This window comes from Antechinus flavipes, chromosome 5, assembly GCF_016432865.1.
Source record: "Antechinus flavipes isolate AdamAnt ecotype Samford, QLD, Australia chromosome 5, AdamAnt_v2, whole genome shotgun sequence".
In the NCBI taxonomy this organism is placed as follows: Eukaryota; Metazoa; Chordata; class Mammalia; order Dasyuromorphia; family Dasyuridae; genus Antechinus; species Antechinus flavipes.
The window spans coordinates 23,869,397-23,882,439 of NC_067402.1; the positions used below are offsets into that span (position 1 = coordinate 23,869,397).

The 13,043-nt window shown below is 36.1% G+C and overlaps 1 protein-coding gene across 10 annotated transcripts in view; it reads right to left on the minus strand.

The window, feature by feature from the left end:
- RBMS3 (RNA binding motif single stranded interacting protein 3) overlaps positions 1-13,043 on the minus strand; it is a 1,470,243-nt gene that overhangs the window by 1,145,540 nt on the left and 311,660 nt on the right. For all 10 annotated transcript variants that reach the window (XM_052001746.1, XM_052001747.1, XM_052001755.1 and 7 more), the window contains one exon: positions 4,417-4,485. In XM_052001746.1, the coding sequence (XP_051857706.1) occupies positions 4,417-4,485 (69 nt within the window). The remainder of the gene's footprint in view (positions 1-4,416; positions 4,486-13,043) is intronic.

A 13,043-nucleotide genomic window follows, 5' to 3' on the forward strand; every position in this document is an offset into this window, starting at 1 on the left:
ACAAATATGAGTCAGTAAAGACTTGATGTGGACGCCAAAGCTCACAGGAGGGCAGCAGAGCAGGAATCCCCCTGCTGGGTTTCAGCATTCCCATTCAAACTCAGAGGCACTATTTGTGAAGGTATTTGCAGTGCCTGTGAAGTCCCTAAGCCTATTAAATTCCAAATACAAAAGACAAAAGCTTTACAATAAACACAAATTAAAGAGAAAGAGATTAGAGTGCTAGTGACAAAGGAGAGGAAAGATTAGCCTGTGTGCTGGAGAGGTGGAAAGGATTACAAAAGAGGCCTGTGGAGTAAGGACTACTAGGAAGAAGTTTCTTCAGCAGTTTGCCCAGAAGGTGAGTCAGCATACCAATAAATATCATTTCTGAAATTCAAAGCCTCTAATAGAGGGAGAGCTTAATTAGATCAGTTCCTGATAAGCAATCACTTCTGAAACTCCAGGAATGTGTAATCCAAGGCTGGGGACAAGGCAGCCTTTGTAAACTACAAATTCTTAAACTTAAATGTCCATTAAAACTGCAGGAACCTACCTAGGCTTGTGAAAACAGGAGCCAAAAGATAAGTTCTAAATTGTACTTAACAGTTGTCCTTTGTTCAATAACCTTCAGTACCTTGGAGAGCTCATCCCTCCATTAAAAGGTACTAAGCAGCACAGAACCCAAAGTAATCAGACCCTTAATGTCTCCCTTAAGTGAAATTGTGTAAATAATATGATTACAAGTTATTAGAATATTATCATAGATTATTGTAACATTATTAATTAGATTATAACAGCTGACATTTATATAATAATAGCACCTACTCGAATCGTTGGGAAGATCAACTGAGATAATAAAATATGTAATGTGCTTTGAAAACCATAAAAGCACAATATAAATGACAGTTGTATTATAAAAGGTTTTAAGCTTTGCAGAGCACATTACCAACAATTATCTTTGCTTAACCCTTTGTTTAAAAGGTTTGTTTAGCCCTTTGTTTAGCCACAATATATCTCTCCCTACTCTGACCCAGTTATGCATCAGTGTTTCTCCTTGTAAGTGCCCCAAGCCCATGAGGGAAATACTACAGGTATTTATTATCCCTATTTTAAAGATAAGGCCTCTGAGGCTGGGAGGTAGTAAGCAAGTTGCTTACTACTAACATAGCCATTGTTTCAGCTGAGATTTGAATGCATAACCTCATAATCCTGTTCTATCCTATCCATTACACCTCATTTTCATCCCTGAAGAAATTCAAGAGGGCAACAAGAGGGGGAAATTTAAGAGGGAAATATATATATTTCTAAGCTAGAGAGAAGGAAACTTGTACACTGGATCAGGATTCCAGAGATCCAGTTTCTACTATTGCTTTGAACACTAGATAGGTTTGTGACTCTGACATTGGGGTTACAAACATACTGTTCTCCTTAAAGAAATTTAACAAACAATAAGGGGAATACATCTACACAGATAATTGTAATACAAGGGGAAATGGCATGCTGTTGTAGAAAGAGCACTGAATTTGAGGTCTAAGTTTGAATACTGGTTTTGTCATATGTATGATTTTAGGCAATCCTTCCCCCAATTTTAGGTTAAATTCTGATCCTCAGTTTCCTGATCTGTAAAATTAGGGCACTGATCTAGAAACATAAACAGCCTGTAGTTTATCGAGGAAGCATTGATTCTGGAGTTATAGATTCTGGTTTCAAATCTTGACTCTGCTAGGATCATATTACCTGTGTAACCCTGGGGCAAATCTCTTTGAGCTCTCAGTTTCTTCTTCTATAGTATGAAGAGCTTAGATAAAATGATGTCTAACATCTCAATTTAGTTCTCAATTTATGATTCAATGGAATGTCAGTCCCAGTAAGATCCTAGAAAAATATTTAAGGAAGGAGATACTGGTTTTCACTAAGTAAGGAAAAAAGAGGAGAAGGAGGAGGTGTAAGGAAACTGCAGAGGAGAAGAATTATAAAAGAGATGGAACCTGAATTGAACCTTGAAAAAAAAAAGGTTCAGACATATGTGGGTGGAAGAGAAAAGAGTTCCCTCCAGACCTGGAAGACAGTCTGAGCAAAGGCACAGAGATCAGAGAGGACAGAACAAGAATTTTAGATGGAGTTTAGATATGGTCTGACTGGAATGGAGAGTATATGAAGTTTATGTGATAATGCTAGGAAAGCAGATCAGAGCCAGAACACTTTGGGCTTTGAAAGCCACATTCGTAAGGTTATTCTTAATTCACAAGGTAATAGGGCGCAATTAAAGATTAGTGAGTGATGGGGCAGCATGCATAATCAAAGAACTACACTAGAGAGAGAAATCAGAGAATATGAGAGAGATGGATTGGAAAAGGGACAGACTCATTTCATTCAGAACAACACTGTTATGTGACACAGAATGTCAGAGTTAAGAGGGCTAGGATTACCATAGGAACAAATAATATATTTAGAGTAAGAAGGAAGCTTAGTTATAATCTAACCCAACCTCCTCATTTTATGGATGAAGAAATTTAAGCTTAATGAGGTTAAGTGACTTATACAAGATCACAGAAATGGCAAGTGGTAAAGCAAAGGTCCTTCACCTCTAAATTCAGTACACTTTTCATTGAACCACACTGCCTTCAAAAATCATAGACAATGATAGCTGTGCCCAGAAGAAAGGATATTTTTGAGATATAGTTACAAGAAACTGCAAACTAAATGAAAATAACAAATGAGGGGAAAAAATCAAATAGGTGTCAAGTTATGGGTGACAGGGAGGATAGTTGACCATAGAGAAGATAAGTTTTGGGGAAAGATATTGAGCATGAGGTAACTTCTTTGTGGCTTGCCTTTTTTAATGTAAAAAGCAGACTATCTGATACATTTTCCAACTCTCTTCCAGATATAATATTTTACAATTCTAACAAACAAAGAGAGGTAAAAGGATACCTAACCGACTCACCTAAATTCATACATATTAGAAGGTATTGCTCTAAAAGTCAGATTTTCTAACTCATAGAACTGTTTCCTTTCCCATTTCAAGCAGATTTAGGAAGGAAAAGGAACCACCATTTCACTGTGACTACCAGCATTCACTTTTTTTCTACAATCACAGTCCTCCATCCCGTATCAACTAAACTGTAATAAATATATTATTTTAGGTCATCAAAAATAATAATAGCAAGAGCCACAAAATAAGATCTTGCTCAGACAAACAAAATCCCAGCAACATTCTGTCTCTGCCTCATCACTGCTTTAGTACCACTACCACAGGTCATGGTGAAGGTACCTCAAATACCTCAAACAAAGAAGTGAGTGGTGCTTGCTATAAGTTCTCAAGTGACTTACACAAGTCCAATTTTAAAGATTTCTGAAAAAGTGTATTAAATTAATTTATAGTCACTTAGGAAGATGTAGTTATCACACTAAGAAAACTAATGCAGCTGAGCTGGTGATTAAGGATGGGAAGGAAAGGATGGAGAGGCAAGATCTCTTGGGAATCCACTGGCCACCTTCCTATGGTAGGGCTGCCCATCATCAGAAAACAAAAGTAGAGAATAGCAGATAATCTAGGTTAATATTAGACAAATGGATCTTTTTTATTGCTGTTCCATGTTCCCTCTTTGTACAGCTATAGGGGGCTGTTTTTTCTAGGTGACTACTCTGTGACTTTCTGTGATACCCCATGTTGTATAGACCCCTAGAAAGTTTCATGTAAAGAGCCTTTTACATGAAGTGACCAAGGTCTTGAGCAGAAAGGACTTGGTGAAGAGTTTGGATATAATGATACTTTATCACCAGGTTATATAATAAGCTCTATCCTTGGCAATATCATCTACTTATTTTCTTAGATGTTTCCATATGCAGTCAGGTTGTAGCACTCTGATATGCACTATACTCTACATATTTTTTATAGCTAGCATTAATTATTACTTAACCAAAGTAAATAGGCACCTGTCCTCAAGACATTTGAAAATACTCTTTACATTGGGTTTCATGATAATAATGAGCATGAGAAGGTATGATTCAATTGAGAAAGAACAGAAGGTTAACAGAGATAGAATCCTTTTTCCAACACATCTCTTTTTTCTGCTTAACTATGTGATCTATGTGATCATTGAGGGAATGCTTTGAAAAAAAGCCACTCTGTTCTCCTTCCATTGTCACCATCACTCCCAACACCACCCCAATCTGTGACAAATCACCACACACGTAGTTTGGGTGTACAGAATAATGGCTTAAATAACAACTTGCCTAGTCTCTTGTCAACAGGGGCAGAATCTAGAATAACTAAATCAGAGCCCATCAATGAGGGCCAGGGAGTCCACACACGTACCTATGGCAATGCTGGGTTTTAGTCATGCCAGAAAATGGGATGAATAATTATATGGTTAAACACATTCCAAGGGGATTTGAGATGTCAGTGTTCTCCTTGAAAAGGTGTATTACCTGATGTGGCTGTGAGCTGGACCATCTGCTGTAGGAAGGAGCACCTGAAGTCTTGCTGGCCGAGGTCCTCTGGAAAATAGAGAAAAGAACCCATATTTCTGTTAGCAAGGAACAGCATAGAACAAAAAACATATTTTGGCTTTACATCAGATTCCTATAGCCTCAAAAAGTAAGCTGAATTATTGCATCCTAGTCATGGATTAGAGTTGTCATTGGGTCAGTCAGTTGGTTGACCTATGCTTCCTTCTTTCCTTCCTTCCTTCCTTCCTCCCTCCCTCTCTCCTTTTCTTTCCCCTTCCCTCCCTCCCTTCCCTACTTCCTTCTCTCCTTCCTTCCCTCCTTCCTTCCTTTCTTTCTTCCTTCCTTCTTTCTTCTTTCTTTCCCTCTATCCTTCACTTTTTCCCTCTGTCCCTTTCTCCCTTCCTTTTTGTTTATTTGTTGTTGTTATTATTATTATAACTCTACATGTTATACTTACTATCACTATCATAGCCTTTCAGGTATATTCTCTCTTCCTAGAATGCCTTCTTTTTGTCTTCCACCCAGCTCAATTCTGTCCATTCTTCAAGGCCCAATTCAAGAAATAAATATGCTAGAGAGCCAGTATGGCATAGTGGATGAGCAATAAACATGAAACCATAAGGATCTGAGTTAGAATCCTGATTCTGCCACAGAATACCTCTATGATTTTGCTCAAGTCACTCCTAATCACCTATAAATATGCAAACATACAGGCAAATATATATACCAAAGATAAATAAGTAAATGAAAAATGTGAGCTGGTGGGAGAGAGTACCAGAGTCAACCCAGAGGTTCATCATTGAAACTCTAAAAGTCATTCATCCCAAGCCATTCTATTTATAAACAAGGAAATTTAAGTTTGAAATGTGGATGTAAGTTATTTAAAGATCATGTAGGAGTTCCAGAGTTCAAATTATCAAATTCCAAACTTATTTCTATTGGTGTTATATCCCTTTGCCTTTAAAGTAGAAGTACTTCTAAAAAAACAATGGTTTTAGTGTCAAAAAACATGAATCCAAGAGCTGTAATTTTCTCCTACCTTGATGACACCAAGTGAGTCACCTCTCCTCTCCTGGCCTATTTTCCATTCTTTAATATGAAGACTAGACCATCTCCTGGGTCCCTTCCATCTCTAAATCTCAGGTTCTGTTAAGGTGACTGATGAGTGGAAGAGAGCATATAACTAAGAGGAGGAACAAAGAGAGCTGACAGAGGAGAACAGGGTGTAACTTAAAATACGTTTGATAGTAACTACCAAAAACAAGGAAGAAATGATTTGCTAACTATGAAGCTCCATTTTAGAGAACACTCTGTTCAACAAAAGAGGAGGAATATATGCCATAAATAAGTCTGGAAGATGCTCCAGACTCAGTGGCTATCCAGATACAATACAGTTTGAGAGTTGTTACAGGTGGAACAAAAGCCAATCAGCTAGTTTCTGTGCTTGGTTCTGAAATTTCTCTCAGTGTTCATACCAAAGGGCAAAAGATTTGGGAAATTTATACATTTTCAAAGGTCATGTGTATGTATGTGTGTATATGACTCCATCTTCACAAATCACAAAACTCTGATAGCATCTTTAAGCAGGCAAAGGATAATAAATAAATAGCATTGGGGAGGTCAACTGCCAATTGGAATCTGCTTTCAACATCTCATCACAGAAAGCCACTGGCAAGTACAATCATAAGAGACATCTTCTGTTATTCAGTCAGACTGAATTCTGAAAGGCAGACATTACCTTTGGGGCAATGCTTAACTTTGGAATGACTATTATTTCAGATGGAAAATCATGTTTCCATTCTAAACCAGAGAGAATCAGATAGAACCAGACTAAAAGAGCAGATGAGTTGGAAATCAGGAATTTTTGAAAGATGCTACAAAAAGCAATAGACAGAATGTCCGAAAACCTCCTCCATGACAATTAAGTCACCTAGATCACGATTGGGAAGCATTCAACATTACAAAAACACGGTTCATTTTAAATGATGATCTCAGGAAAAATTGTAACAAAGCACAAGTAGCTGGCAAAACTTCTAAAAGTTTCAGAAAAGAAATTTAATGAAAGTAGGGCAAGAGGTAAGGATAGTTAAGAGGTATGGTTAAATCTGAAAGGTTACACACACATTCATAATATAGAATCTTAGAACTGATAGAAATCTCAGCAGCTAGCTAGCCCAAACTCACACATGAACAAGAAATTCCCTCAACAATACATAGCTGGAATTCATTTTCTACACTGAAACTATTCTGCCAAGGTGATGTATTCCATCCACAATCCTTCTCTCCTGTCATTGTCGATATGGCCAAAGCAACCTTCATTAGGAAGAACCTAAGTCCTTCTATTCTATTTTCCACACATTCTATCCTATACATATGAAGAGAAGGAGGAGGAAAGTGAAGAAAAGGAAGATGATAGCATGACAGAGAAGATGGTTTTGGAGCCTGAAGATATAAGTCCAATTGTCAATTCTAATATATTGATATGTATTAGTTTCATGACACTGAGCAATTCATTTAGCTTCATATTATTCACAACCAGGCATTTTTAGATTTAGATTTAGATTAGAATTAGATTAGATTAGATTAGATTAGAAAGATATTCACTATCTTTCTAAAACATTAAATTACAGAGAAAGGGAAGGAAGGGGAATAAACATTTATATGGTATCTATTACATACTAGGCATTGTGTTAAGTGCTTCTCTTTTTACCAAATATTATATCATCTGAGATAGGAGAAGCTACTAATATGCATAGATAGAGGGAATTCCCAAATTAGGGGTCCCCTGCACATTTGCAATCAACAGTCCATATATAAGCAAATAAACTTAATTTAGCTTAATATTTTACCAAATAATTTCATTTGATCCTTCTAACAAATCTATGAGGATCTGAGAATAATTATTATGAATCCGATTTTATGAATGAACAAACTGAGGTACAAAAAGATTACCTAATTGGTCAAAAGTTGCACAGTTGGTTAACTAGTAGATATCAGCAGAAGAGCCTTAACCTAAGTCTTCTGTCCATTAAGATCTAAGCCTAGATAAAATATTCTCCAACTATTTATGGACTTCAGTTCCCTTCCCATATTCTTTTCCCTGGATTAAGTCAGTAGATTTCCTCTAGACTGTCATGTGCTCTTTCTCAGCTTTCAGTCATTTCCATACCTTTTATCTGAATGTCCTCTGAAATCCCCAAGCCTTCCCCTCAGATCTTGGATAATTTGGCTTCCTGAATCTTCCTTAAAATGCCTGTTCATTCATGACAATATGTTAAAAGAAACCCTCCCAATACTCCCTAGAAGCTGGGGGAAAGTGATAGGTGGAGGAGGGAACTGGCATCAATAAGTATCAATGATTGGTCAAGTCCCTCCATTTTCAGGGTGTTGCCTTTCTTCTAGATTCATTTTCCCAGGGACAAAAGGGAAGTATCCACATCCCTCTGGTGACAGGCTCACTCCAGTAACAAAAAGCAGATACTCAAGGTTCCAGACAGTATTTTTTCCCTTGGATTCAAAGCTGAATAGAGAGTTTCTTGAAACTAGAGTGGTACTTGTGGCTTTGGGATTTACTGGCTACTCTCTCCAATGTGCTAATTGCCATGACATTCTAAAAGTTTCCTTGGCTTGGAAACTCCAAAGAGTCTTCCTTAGACTTGGGATGAATTGAGACTACTTCCTTAGGTCTAGGCTATACTCAGGTGGACAATGAATAAGGGAGGTAACTAGGAAATTAGAAGCAACTCCATCCATTCCAGATAAATGCATGAAAATATCCATGGGAAGCAATGTACAATGGCATTAAAAGGTGTGAAGGTCAGAGGACCTGGGTTCAGGTCCTGTGTGGTTTGCTGCTCTTGTGAATTTGAGCAAGTCATCTGCTCATGGGTTAATTTCTTTCTGTAAATCCCTTGAGAAAAAAAAAAAGACTATCTTTTATCTGCCTCTATCCCCAGTGTTTAGTACAGTGTCTAGCATACAGCAGGTAATCACTAAGTGTTCATAGACTGACTAAAATGAGTAGCTTAGTGACAAGCTTTGACAGTCTTATCTAAAACTTCCATATTCAGTGGAAACAATGATTAGACAAAAAACATTGGTGCAAATCCTGGCTTTATCTATTGTCTATTGTGACCTTGGGCAAATAAGTCCCACATCTAGATTCTATTTCTTCATCTGTAAAATGAAAGAGTCTGGATAGTCCAAAACACTTCTACATAATCTTGACATCTATCATCAACCTATAACTACTTTAATGGCTTGTCCAGTTCTAAACCTTTGGTTCTATGATCTAATCAACTAATAAACTAACCTGAAGCAACCAGCATTAAGGCAAAGTAGACTAGACAGCCTTTGATTCTCCAATAGACACTTTCTAAGCTGTTCTTTTCTGATTTTATTTCTCCTTCAAGGTTGCTATTGATATTTCTCTTACCTTAATTCCATGTGTATTAAAATGTTGTGGGGGAGAGGATGGGAGGCTAAGGTTTCTAAGGATAAGAAAGTGACAATCCCACAGTCCTCTGCCCTGTTCAGGTCTCATCTCGGTAACTATCTGGGTATTTCATTTGATAGGTTAGAAACCATCCAAAAGAACATGAAGAATCCTGACTTGACTCCCCATGAAAGTTAATTCAAATTAATTCAAGGAAATAATAGTGAGGTACAATGAGCTCAGATTCACAAGAATCCAGGAGCTTCAGTATTATCGGAGAACCAGAGGATAACATCAGAGTCAGTGGAAATTTGGAGATCAGGCAGCCTTCTTTTTACAAATGAAAAACAAAACACAAATCTGAGACCAAGAGAGATTAAATGCCTTCCTCTCAGTTACCCTACTACCTGCCAACAGTCAGGAAGAGGGACCCAAGCTAGACTTTTCAGAGCAAAGGAGGAGGATGCTAAAATGAAGGCTAATGACTAAATTAAATTAATCCTTTTTCCTCAAAGGAGGGAGTGCCTGCTAAATTATAAAGGACAGAGAGCTCACAATTTATTTACTTCATTTCCTGTTCCCTGTCTTTAGTCCTGAGCTCGGGTGGCTTCCTGCCTAAGTCTTTAGGGAGCAACAGCTGTCAATCTTCTTGAAGAAAGCTCTAGTGACTTGTTTCAAGGCATGTGAAGTGACAGGGTGACAGTATGGCTCTGAAGTCTCTAAAAGGGCTGAAGAACAAGAGATGCAGAAAATGCTATCTTTACAAATGCATTTTTTTTTTGCTTTATTTGCCCTTGAGTTTCTTTTTTTCACATTTTATGTATCTTTAATTAGCATCAGACTTACATACTCCACAATACAAAGCATTCAATAACAAGATTGTTAATGTAAACTATCAACAATGGTTAGATGAAAGAATATATAAAGAAACTGAATTTCATCCAGATTTACCTTACTTGAATTTGTTTCTACATCAAGGTACAAAATAATTTCATGATACTATATAAATATTTTACATTGTTTATTCTAGTTATTATCCCACAGATCATAACTTTTCTTTTCTTTTTTATTTTTAATACACACTGCTTTCTGAATCATGCTAGGAGAGAAAAATCTGAATAAAAGGGAAAAAACATGGGAGAAAAAAAAAGATAAATGGAAAAAATAAGTGAACATAGCATGTACTGATTTACATTTAATCTCCATAGTTCTTTTTCTGAATGCAGATAGGACTTTCTATCCTTTGGATACAATTGAGATTCTTGCCTTGGATCACTGAACCACTGAGAAGAACCAAGTCTTTCATGTGGATCATCACACATTCTTGCTGTTATTGTATACAAACGTACTCCTGGTTTTGATTGTTTCACCCAGCATCAGTTTGTGTAAATCTTTCTAGGACTTTCTAAAATCAGCTTTTTCATCATTTTTGTAGTACAATAATATTCCGTTACCTTCATATACCACAACTTGTTCAGCCATTCCTCAATTGATGGAGGCATTCATTTTCCAATTTTTTGCTACCACAAAAAGAGCTGCTATAAATATTTTTGCATATGTGGGCCCTATCCCCTCATTGATAATTTCCTGGAAATACAGACACAGTAATGGCACTGCTGGGTCAAATGGTATGCACAGTTTTATAGCCCTTTGGGCAAAGTTTCAAACTACTTTCCATAATGGTTGATCAGTTCACCAACAATGCATTAGTGTCCCAGTTTTCCCACATTCCCTCCAACATTTGTCATTATCTTTCCCTGGCATCTTAGCCAATCTCAGAGGTATGAGATAGTACCTCAGAGTTGTTTTAACTTGCATTTATCTAATCAATAATGGTTTAGAACATTTTTATCATGTGACTATATATGGTTTTAATTTCATCATCTGAAAATTGTTCATTTCCTTTGATTATTTATCATTTGGGGAATGACTTGTATTCTTATAAGTCTGACACAATTCTTTATATATATATATATATATATATATATTTTAGAAAAAAGACCTTTATCAGAAACACTGGCTATAAAAGAAATTTTCCCAGTTTGTAATTCTTGTTTCTGATGGTTTTGTATGGGTATATTTTATGGGTTTATTTCATAGTTTATTATTATTAGTTTATATTATTATTATTTCATAATCTGCAACTTTGCTAAAGCTGTGAATTGTTTTGAGTAGGTTTGGGGATGATTTTCTAGGATATCGTAAGTATATCATATCATCTGCAAAAAGTGATAGTTTGATTTCCTCATTGCCTATTCTAATTCCTTTAATTTCTTTTTCTTTTCTTATTGCTAAAGTCAATATTTCTAGTACAATATTGAATAATGGTGGTGATAATGAGTATCCTTGTTTCACCCTTGATCTTATTGGGAAGGCATCCAGCTTCTCTCCATTACAAATAATGATTGTTGATGGGTTTGGCTAGACATGCTTATTATTTTAAGGAAAGCTTCCTTTATCCCTATTCTCTCTAATGTTTTTTAATAGGAATGGATGCTATATTTTGTCAAAAGCTTTTTCTGCATCTATTGAGATTATCATATGATTTCTGATTTGTGATTAATATTGTCGATTCTGGTAATAGTTTTCCTGACATTGAACCAGTCCTGCATTCCTGGCATAAATCCCACTTGGTTGTAATGTATTATCCTTTTGATAAGTTGCTATAATCTCTTTGCTAATATTTTATTTAAATTTTTTTCCATCAACATTCATTAGGGAGATTTGTCTGTAATTTTCTTATTCTGTTTTGGCTCCTCCTGGTTTAGGTATCAGTACCATATTTGTATCATAAAAAGAATTTGGCAGGACTTCTTCTTGACCTATTTTTCCAAATGGTTTACAGAATATTAGAATGAACTATTCTTTAAATATTTGGTAGAATTTACTTGTAAGTCTATCTGACCCTGGGAATTTTTTTCTTAGGGAGTTCATTAATGGAATATTCAATTTCTTTTTCTAAAAAGAGTCTATTTAAGTAGTTTATTTCCTCTTCTGTTGATCTGGGCAATTTCTTTTTTTATAAATATTCATCCATTTCAGGTAGATTGCCGGATTTGCTGCCATATAATTGGAGAAAATAGGTCCTAATTATTGCTTTAATTTCTTTGTCATTGGTAGTAAATTCACCCTTTTCATTTTTGATGCTGATAACTTAGTTTTTTCCCTTTTCTTTTTCCAATCAAATTAACCAATATTATTGCCTTATGATCTACAAAGGAAGCAATATCTATTTCTGTCTTTCTGCAATTGATTGTGAGGTTTTTACCTTAATACATATTCAATTTTGTGTAGATACCATGTACTGACAAGAAAAAAAAAGGTATTTTCCTTTCTGTCTCTATTCAGTTTTTTTCAGAAGTCTATCATATCTAGGTTTTCTAGGATCTTATAAACCTCCCTAGTTTCTTTCTAGTATTATTTTGTGGTTAGATTTGTTTAATTCTGAGAGAGGAAGAATTGAGATCCCACACTAATATAGTTTTGCTGCCAAATGCTTTGGAATAAAGTTTTCTAGTCTTTAAGGGTCTGTGTGAATGATCCAAATATGAGTCAAAAAAACACAAACCAGAACTTCATAAGGCTCAGCTCAGGTGTCATTTCTTCTTGAAACTGCTTGAAGCTGCAGCTGAAGGTTATCTCTTCTTCCTCAGATTCTCCCAGAAAATTTTGTCTGGACCTTACCTTGGAACCCTTTTTTTAGAGATGAGAAGAAGAGGTCCAATAGTTTGATTTAACCAGTTAATGAACTTTCCATGGGAAAATCCTCTCAATAAAAGACATGGGCAAAAAGCTGTATGATTCACCAAGAGACATAAGATACAAATACACATACCACCCCCCAAAAAAATTACATCCCAGGCAGGGCATGAGAATTTGAAAGCCTTCAATTTATTACTGCATTCAGGCTTTCACAAAGTATCCTCCATTCCACTTATCTGAAGAATTATACCTCTTTTTCTAGCCCCAGTAGAATGTAGGAAAGCTGGCATTTGCACAGCATTAAAATGTTTATGAAGAGTTTTACAGATGCTGTTCTCTCATTTGATCCTTACAACAACTCTGAGAAGTGGATGCTATTATTATTCCCTTTATACAGATAAGATAACTGAGGGATACAAAGATTAAGTGACTTGCTCCAGATCACATAGCTAAGGCAGGATTTGAACTC